Below are 21,369 nucleotides of genomic sequence, written 5' to 3'. Positions count from 1 at the left end.
TCCAGTGAAAGTTACGTGTTTCATAGGTAAAATGTAATGTACTGCTCATATCACATTTATCTATCAGTTCATATCAAATTTAGATACCAGAAAATTACTATTTTATATATTGGTTGAAATCGACAGGGAGATTCCAGATTTTGATATAAATCTATGAAATGAAAAATGCCATGAAATATTAAACATTTATTTCAGAAAATTGGCATGTAATTCCAATGGCTTAAAAAGCAACTAATAACGTCGTGGTATCTCAAATCGACAAGCCTCCAGAAATCGTTCATGTTGTCACTACCATCCAACCGAAGCCGAAGTCGAGATCCAAGAACTCCCGCAACACTACCGATGCAGGTTGAAGTCGCATTACATGGTTCCAGTGTCTCTAGCTTCATACCGATGGCCTGTTTGAAGCATTCGGCAGGAGCGGGTAAACTTCCGGACTCACGCAGGCACTCGGTCCAGTTGAGCACATGGAAACTTTCATACTGGAATGGTCCGGTCGATTGAGTAAAAAATTGTAATTAAATAACTTTTCTCGCAAATATTTACACTACTTACACTTCGAGGGCCACTGCTTGCCATTTTCAAAATCGAGTTTTTCACACTGGAAATTCACGTAGATTGTTTGACGTTTGGTCAATTCACGTAAACCTTATGTGATGACTATATTCATTTTAGGGGATGTTCGTATAACATTCATTTTCGTCACGTAAAATATTCAATTTGACATTTGAAACCATTCTACGTGATTTTTCAAGTGAAATGAACGCCACTAGTGTTATATTTTGTTCAAAGAAAAACGCCAAAAAATTTCCGCAACCCTGTTCCATAAAATATCATTGTCAAGGAAACGAAGGGTAAATAATCAATTCAAATAATATTTCAATTCTTTTAAATAAAAACGTATCGTCCGTCTAAAGTGAGAAAAGTTGTGCTAATTCGAGAAATCAGCAACAAAAGTAAATCGGTTCGATTCGATAGTGACTACATACGGGATTCACTAGCTGATGTGCCTGCTCACAAAAGTTCCCCATTGAAATTCAAAAACTTTGACCGTCAACGAGTAATCCGCTACCAATAGGTAAAGTTATTTGAATAATATTTACCGGTGTATTCAGTGCAATATGTACCTACGAAATCAAACTATTTCCAGAGTAAATCGTCGAATCGTGAAATGCGACATGAATATAAGTTGTCCCTGCACTGCGATGAACATCACCCGACCCTTCTCTAATTGAGGAAATCTTCCTGTCACAACACGGTAGGTATATGAACAAAGTTGAGAAAATTAAATAAATTTTATTAAATGGATCTTTAAAAACAGAACAATTCCACAATTATTGATAGTCTAAAGACGAAAATGTCATTTTTTCCAGATCCACAAAAGAAAACACAAGTAGAATACCAGTTTGCATCGAAAGCAATGGTGCGTCTCCTTCATTTGAGCTCGGGTTGAAGCGAAGTGAATCACCGAGCATCTCCATAAGTGATGTGAAGTTGAATATCAAACACTTGCCACAGGTTCTAGGCTCCTCCCAGTCCGTCATCATAATGAAAGCAAGACCTTTTTTTCTCAGTTTTCGTTTGATTTTTATTACTTTATTCACCGAACTTCCGTGTTACAGATTTACGCTTGCCTCTGTCACGTCTGTCTGTATAATTCTTTTCGATACATATTTTACGTGTTAGGTTTTGTCGTTTGAATGGAGAGAAGAGTAAACTTAAAAATTAACCGGAAAAGAAGCACAGAAAAAACTAAACGAACGAGTTTTCATCGATTTTATAAATCGCTGATCATCCGGCTTATGAGACTACAAGTACACTTGATCTTAATCGTGGCGGTCCGTGCTGCTGGACCTCCCAGTCGGTCCACTTCTCTTCCATATAGCTAGCATTTCGGTTCTTACTACAATCGATTTCTGCGACTATGGTTTAATATTTATATTTGTGTGTGATTTTATGATGTATGAAAGCAAACAACGGAACAGGTCCGGCGATGTTTTCCCTTCTTCTTAGAATTTAACTTACGGATTCAATATACATTTTTGTTTTCCTGTAGAAAAATAAAACGCTTAAACTAAGTAAGGCATACATAGGGAAACTGAATGTTGAATGAAATAACTCACTAATCCTTGCTCTCGGTTTTGTTTGTAGTATGCTTTTGATTTTGTATATTTCTGCCCCGGATTGGTTCTGTGCTTTACTTTGTGTGGGTATCACTCAGTTCAGCAAGCGAGCGAGAGAGAGAGACAGAAAATTAAATATGTAGCACCCCCCGTTGGTTAATCCACCAGAGCACATACATACATAAACACACACACACACAGACGCCCGAACGACGACAACCAGCGCGCCACCAGCTTTTTTCCCCGAAGATTTCCTCTTTGATCCCGAATCCCGCACATTGCGAAACCACGTTGCGAGCGAGATCCCGAGTGGAGCAGTAAATATTCAGAACCGCGGAAACTACTATCGGGTTGGTAGTTTACATTTTGTATTACATTCGAAACCAACTTTTATTGTTCTGTTTATTTGTGTTCGTGTGAGTGTGTATGTAAATGTTGACAGCCAAGGTTTTCATTAGCAAAGTTGATGACGGAAAAAAATAAACATGGGAAAAAAAATTTTACGCAGAAAAAACTCGCACCCGGTTTGTGGGTGTGGCTGGATGTGGTCCGGACAAAACACATTTGAGGATGTGTGTCTGTGTGTTTCTGTATGTGTACCCTGAATACTAATGAGAATTTCGACCCTTAGCTTTTGCTTTCCGTTTCTTTTTGGTCTGAGCCAAACAAAAACTGTAGTACGTGTTTGCGATTTTTATAATCCGTTTGCCGTTGTTTACTTTTTTCTTCTATTTCTCAAGTTGTATATAAAAAAATTTACCTAACCAACTTGTTCTTAAATTTTCATTTTATCCGTACTATCGTTATTATTATAATTATTACTATTTTTTTTTTGTTGAATACTATTTACACTAGTTCAATCCTACACTCAAGCAAATTGAGTAGTGAAAGTCATAAGGCAAATCTTATGATGCATCAAAAATCACCAAAATCATAATTTCATAAGATAAATATGAAAAATATACCTCTGCAATAAACATCTCATCTATCACTATTATAGTTTTCATACGAACAACTTATGAACTTCACAATATATGAGAGAAGTTATGTTTGTCATAGAAATTTCGCACAATGTTCCTAAAAATTTCGTATGAATTTCATAAGGCGTTTTATTGGAATTCCTATTTTTGGGATTTCATAAGGCGGTCTTATGATTCGCTTACGATATTCTTGTGGCTAAAAATCATACGAAATCACTATGAAATTCCATATATTTTTTGCCTGAGTGTAGCCCCGTTCTCTTCTTACAATTTGTTCGTGTTTTGCTGTTTCAAATTGTACACACACCTACACAAGTTTTGCAACTTTAAACTTGTTTCACTCAGTCGATTGGCACTCTTGTTTGTTTTACTGTTCTTACTTTCTTCGTTTTGATTACTGGTGATCTAATTATATCTCCTGCTGTCTGTACACGCCTGCCTGCCTCCAACAACAACACCAACGGTTCGGAGCCAACGGCGGAAAATGCTTAACTGGCAAGCTGAACGGCAAGCGGAAGGATAGCGAAGCCGACCGTCCTTTCGGTTTGATTGACCGTAGTCATCTGGGAAAAGCTGAGAGTGGTACGCTAATTTTTCGTTGCCTATTGTGGAACTTTTTTCTCCGGATGTTGGCTGTTTTTACCGATAGACGTTCCATTCATTAGAGAAATCATTTATGTGCTTTGGGAAAAAAATGCATAAACTACGGAGTCAACTAGTCAATGTTTTTCAATCAGAAGCAATTGACGAATTTTATGTCGCATTTGAATGGATTTACTGGTTCCGGCTGTAATTGGCACCGTTTTCCTGCCCAGCAAATATGTGCTTCTGCAGCTCAGTCGATTAACGAACGTACTTTTTGTTCTAGTGATTTTCGGTTCAAGTCGCAGTCACTGCCGATTTTTGTTTGATTTTTTTTTATTTCATTAACTTCAAACCATGTAGTTTCTAATTCGCACACAGTTCACGAATGTAAATTTTCGTGAACTGCGATGTTCCACCACAAACAAACAAACATACAGATAGGGATGTCGTAATATCGATCGAATAAAGCAGATGATCGAGTAATAAATGTTTATAGTGGCATCACTGTGTAATTAAAATCAGCAGCCGTTTCTCTTTCTAGTGAATTAAACTGTAAGCAAAAAAAATTGTTAAATTAGTGTAAACTCGAAAGTGTTTTTAGTTTTACGAGAAAAATGAACTGTTGTGTTTCACACTGTGGTCGCACTAAGCATTTCTATCCAAACTTGACTTTTTCCGGTTTCCAAAAGATCCGGTAATACGTCAACAATGGAATCGATTTTGAGTTTTTCATGTTTATTGCAAATCAAAAACCGAGTATAAAAATTAAATAATTTTTTTTTAGCATAAAATTATTAAAAAATCTGTAAATATGGCTACACTGTAGCCGATACGTTGGTATTTATTCCCCAGGGCGAAAATGACGAGAAGGATGATTCGAAAGGAAGAATAAAGTACGATTCAGACGGTCCGGCTTCTTCCGTCACCGTCACCGGAACGTCAACGTCCGTCACCGTCATTCTGATTCACACGATCCGGTTTCCTATCCGTGTCCGTCATGTCATTTTCTAACACGTTGAATTTGAAGAACTTAGTTTCGCACAATTTTATTCCACTAATACAAAATCTGAGAGCTTTTGAACCCAATCGATCTGTTGTTTTCCTACCTTTTAATCGAATAAATAACTTTCAAAATTAACTAGAAAGAGGAAAAAACCATACAATCAGTTCCACTCAACTACGTAACGTACTTTGCAAATCTACTGATAAGTTTAATTACTTATATGTGGTATATTTCGTTTAAGAGTGGGATCTTGACACCGAATACATACATAACAAACGTCAGCTCAATACCGTAATCATATGAATCGTGCATGTGTGCGATAATCACAGTCCGTCAAATATTCTTTCGGAGAAATGTTGACGGAGCTTGCCGTTGACGGACGTTGACGTTCCGGATCTCTGCTGGATCGTGTGAATGCGCAAAGGGAAAACTCATTTGACTAATTTTGACGGAGGCTGACGTTCCGGTGACGGTGACGGAAGAAGCCGGATCGTCTGAATCGTACATAAGAAGCCAGTTGTCAGGTTTTGGCTTAGGATCAGAGATGCCAGATATTTTCATAGAAAATCTGTATTCTTTGTAAAAAAAATCTGTATTAATCTGTATTCACTAATAAAATGAAATTCAACACAACAACAAAATGATGCTAAAAGATGTTATTCCAATAGATTGTGGTTGTAGGATGGTAGATTCAATCAGTCATTGCCGGGCTCACAAGAATATTCAACGGCGAAGTTTCATAGTTTTTTTTATCCACAATTGAATTGTAATTCCATATATTTATCTAGTTTGAAATTGGTGACTTTATAATTTGACATTGAATTTCAACGCCAACGTCAAGTCGGTTCATACAACTCTCAGTTTTACAGCAAAGTTTCATGATGCCATTACTTCCTTGAATAAAGTACTGTCTCTGAGCGTATCTTTTTCCAAAAAATCATCTTTTCTGTTAGTTTTTCATTCATTTGGCTTCTCCAATATATGTTTCCACTCAGTCATTGGATTTCACAGATTTTCATATTAATTTGTGATTTGTCCGTTGATTGATAGACTTTTATATCGTCACTGGAATCAAAAATTAAAAGATAGCTCAGACAGAAAAGTAAAAATTTTTCTTTCTTACTTTTTGTGAGATCTGTATAAATCTGTATTAAATTGAGTAAATCTGTATAAAATCTGTGCTCTAAATTAAATCTGTATGCGCATGTAAAAATCTGTATAAATGGCATCTCAGCTTAGGATCGAATGTAAAAAATATACTTTCGTATGGAAACTTCGAACTCGATCGAGATACAGAATGCAAAATGACCCATTCGATCTAAATTTTCCGATTCGAACAAAATACAGAATCGGGATGTCGATAATGTTTCCGTCGAATCACGTTTCTTTATACAGGAAACAAAAATTCACTTCTACTTAGCATAGAATTACCACAATTAGAAAGAATTACATTTTCGTACAAAATAAGCAAAAGTAAATTTTCGACCAATTTTGACGGCAGCACGCCTACTGCGATCGTTTTTTTTTTTAATGAAAATTCGTTTTTTCTCGCGAAGTGCGGGTTCTCACAGCACTAAAACGAACACTTGCGGGAAGGGCCAATTTAGATTTTTTTTGTTAAAAATGGAAATTTTGATTACGGAATCTAACCCTCAAAACTCGCTGTTATCTCCACGGTAGGACTATATTAAGTTCGTTTTTGTTGTGATGCATAATTCAAATTGAAATTTGTCTACCAAACTCTGAATGTCAGAAACCGAACAAAGGATGGCGACGGTCGATGGTCCCGCCGAGCGTTGGCCACCATCCAAACTTCGTGCGAAGCAATTTATTTTAAACGCCCGCCGTCAACATTGAACAAGAATATTAATGATCGCAGATGAAAATGTTGATCTGCATAGAAAAACGGCATAATTAGCCAAAAAGTTCTATCCGGCACGACACGACATGCAGGAGGAAAAGAACCGGGCGAAAGGAGAAGAAAAAAAAATGTCAGCCCAAACAAAGCTGCTAATGGAAAACTATAGCACCGGTTCTCTGGGGCTGGAAAGGGATGACGGTGAAACACTCTTAGCCGGAATTGGATGACAGTTCAGCCCCCCCCCTCTCCGAGTGGCGATGGTTCTTTGATGTGGAGGGGGAAAGGAATGGAAAAGATTTCACGCCATCACGCCTACCGAGCAGACAATGGAAAAGTTTCCAGAAATTGAGCAGCCACCACAGTGGCAGCAGCAGCAGCAGCGGTCCGTGCGGTACTTTTACAGCAATCTAACATGGTAATGCACTGCCGCAATATCGGAGCTGTGTGGCGGTGGTCCTGGTGGTGGCTGGGCCAGTTTTTAATTCGGGGTGATTCAAAGTGAATCTTTTTCTTAATTAATTTTAGGCTTTGTTTTTCAACAGAAAGAAACCATTTTTCGTGTTATTATCTGCTTCCTAGTAGGAAAAGTTGTTGCCACTGAGGGAGGGACGACGACGGCGGTCAACCGGCAAAGTGAGGCAATAATTCAATGAAGGTTTTAGGCTGATTGTCGTCAACTAGTGCGGGACGAAAAAAAAAACAAAGCTAATTAGTAGATTAACAATCCGAACTAAAATTTCTGTCGGCGAATGTAATTCATTGTAAGAAATTGGTTTTAAAATGGAATCGCTATCCTTCGGCTTGCCATCCTCACAGTTGCCCTTCCGGTTAATAATAAATAGCTATTATTTCGATCACTTTACCACTTTCGTTTCAGTTATTAGCTAACTTACAGTAACTAACATTAGTCTAGGTCAAACTTTTGATCTTTCCTTCTGTTCTTCTTCTCTCTCAGCCACTTTTTTGTGTTTTAGTTTTTTTTTTTGTTATTTTCTTATAAAAACATAATAACTATCATAGTTAATAATAATGCTATTTCTCGAGTTCATAAATCGCCTGTTCGCCTTCAAGAATATACAGCCTTAGCTCAGAGCTTCATTTCACTCTCATCTCTCTCTCGCTCCTGTACTCATCACTTGCAATCACAATTCACTTTCAAATAGAGTAGAAAAAATAACTATTACCTATTTCATCGAATATACTATGTCGAATATATATATTAATATATAAGAATTTCCTTTCAAAAGCTACTCACACTACCGGTTCTTCCCCCCAGGTCCTACTTAGACCGGTTATATTCGTCGTCATTATGATTACATATCTCCCGCCCACCCGGCTCAGAGCTAGCAGAAACCGTTTTCTAAACCTCGGTTCCATCCTCACCTTCGTCATCGAACAGTGGACTGGTACTACTCGTACTGACCAATCCACCGCTACCGCTGGATCCGGCACTGATCCCGATTGCGCCACCACCACCACCAGCACCAGCACTTACACCTCCGTTTATTCCCGCTGAGCTGGGTTTCTTTTTAGGCTTCGGTGGTGGTCGCGGAGGTACCTTACTCCTACTACTACTACTACTGCTGCTGCCGTTGGTGCCATTTGTGTTGTTGCCGGCGACCGTAGATCTGCCATAGATCGACTCGCGGCCTCCTCCTCCTCCGGCTGCTGATTGTCCTCCTGCCATTTCCGGGATCGATTCGTAGTTGCTACCGGAGGAACTGTTGTGCATACTGGTGCTAATCGGGTGAGTTCCTCCCATCGCCGATGCCGTCTGTCCACCGGGCGTTGCTGGAAGTGGTCGATTTTTCATACTGTACGTACTGTTTCCGCTGCCGTGCTGTCCGCCGGCAGCCCTCAAAGTTTTGTTCAGTTTGAGCGTTGAATTACCGCAGGCGGTCGTTCGGAGTCCGAGATTGTCGTAAACTGGTTCCGTTGCAGCCGGTAGCTCTCCGATCGAGGTCGGACTTGTCGGTGGGAGCAATTCCACCGTGGTTGCCGTGGAATTGATTGACGGTGTCCAACTGGGGGTACGTGGTTTCCGTGGAATGGTCACGTAACCCTGCTTCATCACGACCTGGGGATAAATCAGAGGCGCCGGCGTGAAGGGAGAATTCGATCGCTGTGCTGCGATGGCTATCGTTCGACCCGTTTTCGGGTGCTGTAGCGTTCGGAATCCGACCGGAACCTGTCCACTTGCCGTGGCACCCAACATTGCGGGACTGTGCTGATAGATGGGACTCGAAAGCGGTGATTTACCGTATATCCGTCCGTCGTGAATGTTCGACAGTGAGCTCTGGATCGACGGTGATTGTGGAAAGCGCGTATTTGGGAAGGCCAGCAGATCCGGAGGCAAATTGGCCGTACCGTAACCGCCATCATCGACGTATGTGGCGCGTGATCGTGGTGTCGTGTCGGACAGGGCCACCGAAACTGTTTCCTCATCCTGGGCAGCTGGAAAAAAAGCCACGGGAAAGAAAGAACACGATTTAGTATTGGGAAAATGGACTCACAATATAATTGGTATAAATTATTTGTATTTTTACGTTTCTTCTTCGACTCATCAGTGCATAGCAGTTCATGTTGAACTGCTACACCACTTAGTAGTGTGACGTTACGTCTGCCTAACGGTTTATGTTGAACATTCGTGGGTGGCATGGCTATTCAAGATGAACTGCTATGCACTGATGAGTTAAAGACGAAACGTAAAATTAGTAAAAAATTAGTAAAGTACAACACTAGAGGTATCAGGAGATCTGATCCATTCTTGTACAGGGTAAATTTTAAAAAGGCTCCCCATAGTAAAGCAAGTCGTAATCAAAACAAAACTACAAAACTACTTGTCTTAGAAGATACTGTGTAATTTCATCCATATCCAATCTCCGGTTCCGTAATTATATGACGATGAGTGTCAAAACTTTCAAACCGTCATACAATATTACGATGCAAAACTGGTACGGATTGGTACGTACTGGTACGGAAAAAGAAAACACCACCGCCTTTGAGAACAACGCACATAGTTTGCTTTGTTCAATAGAGGGTTACCACATTTAAATCTATATTTTTCAGAATAAAAATCTGTAAATCTATTATTTATTGTCCAACAATAGACGTGGGGTGTCAGAAATAAAATAGGAAAAAAGGATCCTAGGCGTATCCTTAGGCAGCTTAGACATATTTCCTGGCATATTCCGGAGCCGGACGGATTCTAACATAATATCGGAAACCATCATATGACAATAAAGCTTGCTTCATTTAGAATTGGAACAAACTTTTGCTCATATTGTGGCGCTTCTGGTGGACGGATTTGGAAGTTCTTGGCGCCCTCGTGTCGGGAATTTTGTCAGCTTCACGTATGATTTTTGACATTCCGCAAATCAACTGTACTTTGTAAACAATCAACATGGAAGCCGAAAGAAGGGAAAAAATTGTGCACAGTTATTTGGAAAATCCATTGTGATCTGCATCTAGGCTAGCTGAACAGCTGAAATTGCCCAGAAATACCGCATGGCGCGTTATCGAACGGTATAATGAAATATTGACGACGATTTGGAAGCCTCAACCGGAAACTGCGTGATAAGATTTTGAAGACGATTAAGAGGAATCCTAATCTGTCGGACTGTGATTTGGTCAGAAAATTCGGTGCTGCCCATAGTACCGTGAGGAGAACTCGACTCCGGGAAGGAATCAAGTCGTCTAGAGCTAGCAAACAGCCAAATCGGACCATAAAACAGAATAGTGCACACTTAAAACCGATTCTCGAGCTCGGCATAATGAAATGCCGAATTATATCGGCAACACTTATTTTACTGACTATTCAGTAATTAACATGCTCTTTTCCGGAAATCGTTAAAGTTCTATGCTGATATCTCGGTAAAGCGAGTTCTTTTGCTGAAGTTTGGCAAAATATTATACTGAACGTGTCAGTAAACAACAAATATACCGAGATCAGCAAAACCGTTTGCCGAGATTTCGAACAGCGACTTAGCTTTTACTGAAACTCGGTGAGACATTTGTCATCTAATGTTTTCTTTCGATTTTCCAAGCATCACGTCGCCATTGCTCGTGGAACTTGAAAACATCTAAATTGGATGAAGGAAAAAGATTTGTATATTTTGTTAAAAGATAAGTAAAATCGAAAACTATCCAATTTGCATATATATATATTTATATCCGCTTATTTACAGGTAAAGACGTGAGGAGCACTAGAAACAATTGGTTCTAGCCGTGATGTTTTCGTTTGGTGTTTGCGCTTTTTTGGTTTGCTGAATTGAAATGACCATCAATAAAATATTCCTTTCACCAACATTTGCTTTTGTGATAGTAATTTCATACAAAAATAAAAAAAAATATCTTTCCTTTTTTCGATTACTGATGACTCGGCATTTCATGATTCCTTCCTGATAACTTTTGCCGAACTAACGCAAAATTTCTGCTGACAAGTTCGGCAATAATTGACAGTTGACAAATTTTGGATTGCCGAGATTCTCAGTAATTATACATTTTGCCGTGACGATTACCGAGCACTCGGCTGTGCAAATCTCGGCATATTTTTGCCGAGATTCAGCAAGAAATTTTAAGTGTGTGTGGTCAAAGCTCGTGCTCGGAAACTATATGACCAGGTGCTGACCAAGTTCGACGGGTGTCTTCTGATGAACGATGAAACCTATGTCAAAGCTGACTTCGGGCAAATCCCAGGTCAAACATTTTACTTGGCAACGGATCGGGGGAATGTTCAAGCCAAATTTAAATTTGTTTTTGCCGACAAATTTGCAAGAAAATTTATGATTTGGCAGGGCATTTGCAGCTGTGGCAAAAAAACGGAAGTTTTCGTTACAAATAAAACAATGACATCGGAACTATACCAAAAAGAGTGTCTCCATAAAACGAATTTTGCCGTTCATTCGATCCCACGATCATCCCGTAATGTTTTGGCCAGAGCAAGCTGTCATTACAGCAAAGTCGTTCAAGAATGGTATGCAGAAAAAGGAGTCCCGTTTGTTCCGAAAAACCTCAACCCACCCAACTGCCCCCAGTTCCGCCCTATTGAGAAATACTGGTCAATTATGAAGAGGAGACTCAAGGCAAAGGGAAAGGTTGTCAAAGACATCAATCAGATGATGACCTGGTGGAATGGGATAGCTAAAACGATGGACGAAGATGGTGTGCACCGCTTAATGAGCCGTGTTACAGGAAAAATTCGAGAATTCCTTCGAAACCGTGAGGAATAATTTTATCCGTATTTTTTCTTAAAAGTATGAAGAAAACGCTACATTAGTATAAAAAAAGATCTTGAATTCAATAATAACTAACTGAACTACAGTCAATTGTCTTTGCTACAATTCTATCTGAAGCAAGCTTTACAATTTTACATACAAAATCAGAGTCTACTTGCTCCAATTCGGAAGGAACTTTGCAATCTCTTTTCAATATGACGAACCATATATTTTGCACTGATGGAGAGACTTATTTGTGCAGTAATACATTTCCTCTTTTTAAAAATCGATCGCACCCGAATTTCCCTTTCTCGATGCTTTTAATTTAAATCTGTCATTAAAACCAATACATTGACTATTTTCAATTCAATTAACATAAGTAAAAATCAATAAACAAACTCATAGTGTTCTTTCTCTTAGAAAAATCCGTTAAGTGTACGAAAATGGTGTCGAAAAAGAAGTTGTACAAAGTCGATTGGGCACTTTCAAACAAGTATACACTGGAATAAAAAGTCGAACGTTTTTTCAAGATACGATAAAATTATCTGAAAAAAAACAAACTACTCAGATTTTTAATGAATGACGCCGTTTCAACAAGTAACATGTAGTTCGCAGAGTTCTTTGAATTACGTGTCTAAATATCTCGAAAACGGCTGCTCCTAGGAGGAACGTCGCTTGGTCTAAATTTATTGCTTTTTATCTGTGGAATCATATTCTAGTATTTAAATAACTATTTGTCATCCCAGCGAATTACCTAAAAAGGTTTACATAATACCTAAAAATTATTTCAGCTGAGTAAAAATTTCTGAAGTGTTTTTCACGAGGTGACCGATTTTTCAATATGTGTTATGGTTTTGTAGTATTAGTATCTACGAACATGTTCGTGAATAATTTAGTCAATATTCGAATTTTGTATACTATTCTTAGTTACATAAATATTTATATACCTTTTCATTGTAATGCTTCCTGAAACTCAAGTTCTTTTTCGAATTACACGAAACTTTGCAAATGAATGAACAACTACTTTTGTCATAAAATTAGGAAAAGATTCAAAATTGTTCGATTTTACTAAACATTTTACTTAATTTTCCAAAGAAATCAATATTAGAGTACCTTCTTCACGCAATTTTTGTTTCTGTTAAATGTTAAAATGTTGCATATATTATTGGTTTTAATAATCAACAAAAAAAAATGTTGTGCTCAAATAGGGTTTTCGAAATATTTGATTTTGTGTGTACGCGCGCTGTATGCAAAGTGCACCGCTTGAGCGAATCGGCATGGTGCGGCAGGGTTTGATAGGGTGCGATGTTGTCGGTGCGATTAAAGCGAACTGCGACAGGTTTGGACAATTAGACGTAGAAAAAGCCTTTCTCATCTTAACTTTAATTTGATGTTTTGATAAAATTTTTGCATTCTTGAAAAAGTATTCATCTTTTTCTTTCAGTGTACACTGAAGTCCACGTAAAACACCGCAAAACTATGAATTTTCTTTGACGTAGGACTAAATTTTTTTTACTAGGTTCATCTGGATGCATTTTCAAAATTTAACAACACGAAAGTGTAACGAAATAACTACAGATTTGGGTTCTTATGTCGTTTTCGCTGTCAAACTGTTTATTTGAAGCTAGTTTCGAACCTAGTTTGAACGTTGTTGAACTGAAAATCGAGTCAGTTTCGAAGCTGGTTGTTATATCAGGTTTGCTCAAACCCCCGTTGCTAAGTGCGAAATCAACACAATTTCGTGAAAAGTGTTTGTTTGATGAAACTAGCCTGGGTCAGTTTCAGTTTTCTCAAACTAAAACGACATTAATAACTATTCCTGTTTGAATATTTTCTCTAATTCTTTCACGAAACTAATGAAAGAAGGTGTAAGACGTTTATTAAGTAAACATTGTTTAAATAGTAGAAAAATTTATCCAAACACGAAACATCATAGACACATCGAGTGAGCAGGCCTCCATCAACGTCAAGACAATGGAACTACACCCGGCGGCATCATTCAACTGGTGCTTCAGCCAATGGCGAATATGAGGTTCCGTTCCTCAAGCCTGAACACAGAAAAACAACAACTGGTTCTTCTGTGAGCATATCTGCTGTTGGTTGTATTCGCAGTGTGAGATTCGTTTCAAACAAGAGCGATTGCGTCATCCAGCTGCTGGTCGTTCCCATTGGAGCAAAAAGAAAACGAAACAACGATGAACACAAAAACAACCATTCTAATGGCTCTAAAGGTTATCTAAAGAATTATTAAGATAGCTTCTTTGCAAATAGAAAGTGAAAATTATCAGCTCAGTGCAAATTTGAACTTTTTGCAGTGCGAAATTCGCACCAAACAGGCGCAAATAAAGCTGGCATTTGGCTGCAATGCACTCAAGAAAAATGTTTCGAACAGTGTTTAATATCGTAGAGAATTCCATTATTTGACCCTCTTGAAAGACGGATAGTGTCCCGTACAGCATTTTGATGATTTCTTTCACTCAAATATTGAGATGTATGAAACATTGAAATATAAGAGCGATTGTACAAATTGTGTTACGATTATATTTATTTAATGATTTCTACTAGGTCAAAACTCAAACTTACAAATGACTTGGAATGGCGCTCTACTTCCTGGAATACAAACGTAATCAACCGTAACCAAATAGTTTTTTTTATCAGGACTCCAAAGCCACTAACGGTCCGTTCCAGGACCCCAAAAGTAACGTAGAATACTTATTTAGGAAACTACCTTAAATCACCGATCGTAAAAGTCTTCTAAGTCTTCAAAAATCAAAAATTTATGAAACATCGAGATCTGGTACTATCTCGACAAAAATTTATTTGAAAAAACTACAAGGATCAGCCCCTGGGGTTGTTCGAGCCATTGATGTGGAACAAGGCAACCATAATTTCTAATGATCGATATTTTCAATTAACCGTCGCATTTTTGAATCCTCAAATGCACGAGAGTCTGTTTAGATTGATCTTTATCAGGAACCAACTCCGAACACGCGAACCCAGAATATAGACTCGAAGGCTATTCGCAACGCGGTGATGGATATCTGTTCTAAAATGACATACTGTTGTATAATTTAAAACTGTCAAAAATAAAACTCGAGCTTGACGATCTCAACGGAAAGATTTAAATTCTGTTCTATATATTTCTGTAAATGTATTGATGTTGTGTCTATTCACTTCACTGTTTCAATTCAGAAACAAACAAACTAAATTAATGATTTCGAAAACGATATGCATATTTTTACAGATCATAGTGAGCTGGAGTGCTTCTAAATGAAACTGTATTATTCAGTGCAGAACATTTAACGCTTATATTTATAATTTCTGAAATGTTACTCGACGCTTTGACATCTCGTCTCTCAGATTTTGTAACAGACGCTCACACAAAAAAAATTAAAACAGTGTTCTATTCGTGTTTCAAATATTCATTAATTTAAAACAATTTCGTCGAGCAGTATTAAATCTGTTTTAAATTTGTACTCGAAAAATAGAACTAAATCTCAGCGTCGTGATTGACATGTTTCAGATGTAGATCTAAAGTAGATCAGTCCATATGAAATAAAACAGCGTTGCGTACAACCTAATAGTCGTGATTTGTATTTGTTTTGTAGCCGACGAAATTACATCAATAGCCCAAATGTATGCAATTATATGTTTGTACATGCTTGCGATACGGATATCGATATTTAAGCTTCTCTTCGCCAAACTTGTGTTCAAGTTTTGTATGCAAGCAGTTATTTTTATAGCGTTTCTCTACCATTAACTATCCTTCTGCGATTTTGGTTGAAGCGATAAACTTTATCTCATCATCAATCGAGTTCATCTTATATAAATTAGAAATTACTCTTATGCACTCAAAATTTACCCTGGGGTAGTTGTCATTTTCTCAGGCGAAACGACATAACATGGAATTTCATCCGATCTTGCATGACACAAGATCAGAGCATACCAGTTAAAGCTTCAAATCGTTTTATGGTACTTTTTGTCTTGCTGTCTAGCAACAACCTACCTCTAGCAATCTAGCATACTGCGCGTAGGACTGAAACGTTAGCTATAAATTTGCTTCTATTTATAGATTCTCTTCCAACAGCTTCGCTTTTGATTCGATTGACCAATTAGAGCGATGCTTTCCCTTTGATGTATCGCTTACTCCTTCAAAACCGTCGACTATGGCAGGGAAATCCGGTATGCCGGCGATTTTTTGCAGACAAAATAGGACACTGCTAGCTATTCATCAACATTTCAATGATATACGATTAAAAATACATGGCTATGTATATTCAAATCAATACGTAGAAATATTTCCAATCAAATGGTGACATAATATTAATCATTGATACAAAATTGACTGAGCTGTAATTGTTCAAAACCAGACCACATTTCTACGTGTATTTTTCTTGAGTTTCTAGTTTGCACCCGTATACAGAAAACAAAAATGTGTTTTACATTAAAAGTCCAGTCCAGTAAAAATAGTGTCAAAGGTGGCTTAACAAAATTTCATGATAAAACCAGATCTTGACTCTTCGTGCATTTCTAGCACAAAACAAGAAAACCGCATAACTTCGGAAATCCGCGGAAAAAAACCCGCGTAACAAAAGACTCCAGTGTATACTTTTCAACGAGTGCTCTATCGATTTCCCAGAACTTTTTAAAAGGCACAGTCCATTCGAGAAAAATATTGAAGATTAGTCATATTGGAGACGTGTGCAAAGTTTCATGTTTATCGGAATATGTGCAGTCTGATAACTTACTACACATTTCTAGAATTACTGTACAACAAAAATCACAGAATTGTTGGTGCAAAACGATGTATAATAGATATTAGATCTAGGAAAAAGATCCAAAAGAATTCGATTACAATACTCACCGAAACCGGTCTCCTCCAGCAGTGTCTTCTTGACCTCGTGGCCCTCGTCGTAGTCCGCCTTGTCGTTCGCTTCGATGTCCGCCCGGCGTGGTGGTTTCTCCACTGGATTCACTTCCGTCAGGAGACTTTTCTGCATTTCCATGATTACCGAACCACCGTCCAGCACCGATCCATCGGTCGATTTGTCCAGTTTCGAATTGACCAGTCCGTTTTCGCTAATGGAAGAATTTTTCTTGAACTTGCGTGCCTTACGACAAACGCAGCACAGCACCACGATCGTCAGAATCAGAATGACCAGAATGGCGAGCACCACAAACAGCACGATCCACAGGATGTCGTTCGTACGGCTTGGTGTTTGCTTTGCCGGTTCCTTTTTAAGATCGAAAAACTGTTCACTTTCATCGGTTCCACCGGTGTTCGTGGCTTTGCACACGTACGATCCTCGATCGGACGGTTTCAGACCAACGATTGTCAGTTCGGATACCAGTATTTCGCTCGTATCCTTCCCATTAGTCCTCACGGCATAGGCGACATTCAGTCGTTTATCATTTTTCGGGAACGGTCGCTTGTGGAACAACCAGTCCACCTTTGGCAGCGGGAGACCAGTTACTTTACAAACGAAGGTAGCGTTTTCTCCCTCAACCGGATAGATTATGCGATTTTCGATTATCTGCGGCCGACAGGCAAATTCATCCAGATGAATTTCGTTCCACTCCTTGCCGGCCAGGAATGGTGGCTCGGCACACGTTGTTGGCGATCGGTACAGACTACGGGCTGCCACAAATTCACTGAAATTTCGCAGAGCGCAGCTGCAGTTCCACGGGTTGTTGGTTAACGATAGGCTCGTGAGTTTGTCCAAATTTAGAAACGTTTCTTTCCGGAGTATTTTCAACTGATTGAAGTCCAACTCAATCAAGGACAGTGCCGGAACATTGATGAAACTGTGCAGCGCAATGCGATAGATAAGATTATTTCGCAGTTCAATCTTTGTCAAATATTTCAAGTTCTGAAACAGATTGTTCTCTATTCGCTCGATCAGATTGTGGTTCAACATGATGACACGAAGCTTTTTCAAATCGTCGAATAAACCGGGATCCAGACGTTTGAGCTGATTTATCGAAAGGTCCAGTTCGATCAGGATGGTTAGATTTCGGAATGCATCCCGATGTAAACTTTCGATTGTACTGTTCTTAATGTAAAGTTTGTGCAGATTCTGCTGATGGGCTCGCATCAGCTCGTGGCCTCGGATTTCGCCGATACGACTGTTGGACAGATCAAGTACCTGCAGTTCTGAGCTAAGGTCGTCCGGTATAAAGGTCAGACTCTGATTGCTACAGTCGGCATACCGCTTCCCGCTTTTCCAGCCACATTTGCATTTGCTGCACTGTTGAGTGAAATCTTTCTCGCTATTTTCGCAGGAGATATTAGCCACTAGTAGCCCTCCGAGCAGCACCAGTGTCCAAAGTGGCCGCACTACCGCCATTCGACGTTTTCTCCTGTGCCACTGGGGATCCATCGTTTCTGTTGACTACGACGATGTTGGCGGTGACTCCGGAAGCGCTCCAGGATGAAGATGTATTACCGGAATTGTGATTCTGTTGTGGTGGTCGTCGGTCCCGATGGCGTTTAGCTACTGCAGTGAACTCTATTCAAAATTGCTGCCACTCGAGCGTTTGTTATCACGCTGTTTGTTTGCTTGCTGGATGGCGTCCAAACGGGATTACTTATCTGGGAATGGAAAGGAGAAGAAACACGAATGAAATTGGATGTGATATTAATTCTGTTGGTTTAACGATAAGCGGTAAAGTATTTGCGAAGGGCTGCCAATAGAAAATGTTTTTTTTTGCAGTAAATTGTTAAGAATGAGAGAAAAACAATACCCAATATTTCAAACAGAATGCGTCCGAAGCAATTCAACAGGTAGGCAAACATAAACTTCAATTCAACAGCTGTATTTGACATTAGTTTGTTTACCTGATCAACACCACCAAAACTTTCAAGGGGTGATCGAATGGTTATGATTTAACCCCGGTACGAAATTCAACAAATGTGTTTTCAAGTCGGTCGGTCAAATTTAGTTCTATACAGGTCTCGTGTCGAACGATTCATGTCATTGACATTGTTTCACTATTTTGTGCAATTCGCATGGAGATCGCCAAAACGGACCGAAATATTGTATTCAAACTTATATTGTCGCTGCAGCACTAATCTGAAATTCGCTAGACAGTCCAGCGCAGCGACGTTGCAGAGCGACGTCAGTTGAACTGCCATTTCCTATACATCAACTGATACAATCATGTTACTTTATACATATTTTGTTGTCTTGTTTATGAACCACGTGCTTTAACATAAATGAATACATTGTCTTGCCTCCACTATCGAAACACATAACGATGGAATATTACTTTCTGTATGCGCTTAAAGATGATAATGTATGTTTGGGAATCAATGGGTTTGACACTGAACGTTACAAGGGAGTGCATTTTCGTACAATTATGAATGATTAATATATCGCATGGCAGTCTACATACCATTGGGGCACAGTGAACTTCGCTGGAGCAACATAATCAGGCGAGAGAGACGTCGCTTCCGATTTTTATCTGCATGCACAATACTGATTTGAAAGCTGGAACTTTGTTCAATATATTTTCTGCTTCACGGATTCAGGAGTCAGAAAATGTTGGAAGCGTTGCTTTTACAATGCACTTGCATAGAAACAGAGAAGTTTTGGAATGTCGGATAATCGATCGATTTATAAACAATGAATCGATTAAAAATTAAACGATTTGGTAAATAGTCGAACAAACTTATTCGATTACTTTGAAATTTTATTCGATTATTGAAGAAAAGGAAAAATTTGACAACCCTAAGTGAAATGAATATGGGATACACCGAAGGAAAAAAGGCTTGATAATTTCTATGGTAGTTATGGCGTTTTAAGGCGTCATTATTAAAAAATATGTTTTGATAAGCCTTATAAATCGATGTTTTTAACAAAAATATTTTCCTCCGTTTGTCGTAAGCAACCCGTGGACAACTTGACAGCTCTCATACATCGAGAATATAAGTAAAAGTCAGAGATGCAAGATATTTTGATAGAAAATCTGTATTGCTTTGTATAAAAAATCTGTATTTACTAATAAAATGAAATTCTTACAACAAAATGATGCCAAAAGATGTTATTCCAATAGATTGTGGTTGTAGGATGGTAGATTCAATCGATCATTGCCGAGCTCACAAGAATATTCAACGACGAAATTTCATAGATTTTTTTAAATTTTTTTATCCACAATTGAATTGTAATCCCATATATTTATCTAGTTTGAAATTGTTAACTTCATAATTTGACATGGAATTTCAACACCCATTTCAAGTTAGGTCATACAACTCTAAGTTTGACAGTGAAGTTTCATGATGCCATCACTTTCTTGAATATCAGTTCAAATTGGGTTCAAATTATAAAATAAATGGATTTCACAGCAGATTTCCATATTAATTTGTGATTTGTCCGTTTATTGATAGACTTTTATCTCGACACTGGAATCAAATACTAAAAGATAGCTTCTTCCGGTTTGTGAGATCTGTATAAATCTGTATTAAATTGAGGAAATCTGTATTCTGAATTAAATCTGTATGAGCATGCAAAAATCTGTATAATACAGATAAATCTGTATAAATGGCATCTCTGGTAAAAGTTTTGGTTCTCTGGTTCCCAGAGTTGCCAGGTTATTTTTTCAAAAATCTGCCAAAACTCAAAAATTTATCTGGATTTGTCTGGGTCTACTATATATGAGGAAATTTTTGCCGAGCTTCATTTTCAGTGAGAAAAAAAAAGGTCTCCCCACCTATCGTATAGAGGCCAAAACCGTAAAGATCTAGAGTAGGATCTGACAATTCTAGGAAAACATGAAAAGTCTGGAAAAAATTGGAAAATCTGGCAAAAGATCTGGTTAGTTTGAGTGTCTGGCGAAACGAGGAAAATCTGGCATTTGCCAGACAAATCTGGCAACCTGGCAACGCTGCTGGTTCCACAATGGCGTCGTAAATAGAATAACATTTGGAAATAACGTATCTGTTTTTCGATAATCTGCGGTCTAAATTTCTATATTTAAATAAGTAAAATAAATTTTGCTAGCCTTTCTTGACATTTATCAAATAATTATGATAATTAGTTACTATGGTTAAGCTGCTAAGATTTAAAAGTAGTTCATCACATTTCAATGAACAATGAACGTGAAGTAAGGTGTTCTACTGAATCTTGAAGAACAATACTAGTAATTTGCAAATCAAGATTAAATCTTTTTTATCCGAGTCGTTAGAAGATCATCCAATGATACCAAATACTTCTACAAATGCTACTAATTCTTTGCGTTTTCATTGATACGACTAAATACGTTAGGTACTCTTTAGTCACACACCACATTTAAAAAAAACACTTAATTTCTTACCCTATCAATTACTATCAATAGTTATCTTTTTAGACCAAAGAGAAGACGTTGGGCAGAGTCAATTAAAAGATAGAAAGATTACTAAATACGCATGTTTGGAGATTTATGACGTGTGTTCTAGATAAGCTTGTTGCTATGCAGTGCTGTTAGAAGAATTCGCAATATTTTGATTTCATTCAGGAGTTCTTACGTGAGTCACAATATGAAAATTACGCTCCTTTTAAATATATTGCTGGACGCATGCACAGTGACCGTAAATAACGTAATGAAGTACTGGTTTCTTTTGTAA

The 21,369-nt window shown here is 38.3% G+C and overlaps 1 protein-coding gene and 1 long non-coding RNA gene across 3 annotated transcripts in view; one reads left to right on the top strand and one right to left on the bottom strand.

Moving 5' to 3' along the window:
- Positions 1 to 847: 847 nt before the first annotated feature.
- On the top strand, positions 848 to 1,455 carry LOC131436388 (uncharacterized). The gene is made up of 3 exons (XR_009230618.1): positions 848 to 1,078; positions 1,151 to 1,258; positions 1,374 to 1,455. It is a non-coding gene; the product is annotated as an uncharacterized LOC131436388 (long non-coding RNA).
- A 107-nt stretch (positions 1,456 to 1,562) lies between these two features.
- The window catches only part of LOC131436376 (leucine-rich repeat-containing protein 24), a 515,985-nt gene continuing 496,178 nt past the window's right edge, over positions 1,563 to 21,369 (bottom strand). For both annotated transcript variants that reach the window (XM_058605084.1, XM_058605075.1), the window contains 2 exons: positions 16,633 to 18,360; positions 1,563 to 9,006 (listed from right to left, as the gene is read on the bottom strand). In XM_058605084.1, the coding sequence (XP_058461067.1) occupies positions 7,913 to 9,006; positions 16,633 to 18,148 (2,610 nt within the window). In that variant the 5' untranslated portion in view covers positions 18,149 to 18,360 and the 3' untranslated portion in view covers positions 1,563 to 7,912. The remainder of the gene's footprint in view (positions 9,007 to 16,632; positions 18,361 to 21,369) is intronic.

This window comes from Malaya genurostris, chromosome 1 (genome assembly GCF_030247185.1).
Source record: "Malaya genurostris strain Urasoe2022 chromosome 1, Malgen_1.1, whole genome shotgun sequence".
Classification (NCBI taxonomy): domain Eukaryota; kingdom Metazoa; phylum Arthropoda; class Insecta; order Diptera; family Culicidae; genus Malaya; species Malaya genurostris.
The sequence above is the reverse complement of the archived record's forward strand: the minus strand, read 5'-3'. Positions and strand labels throughout refer to the sequence as shown.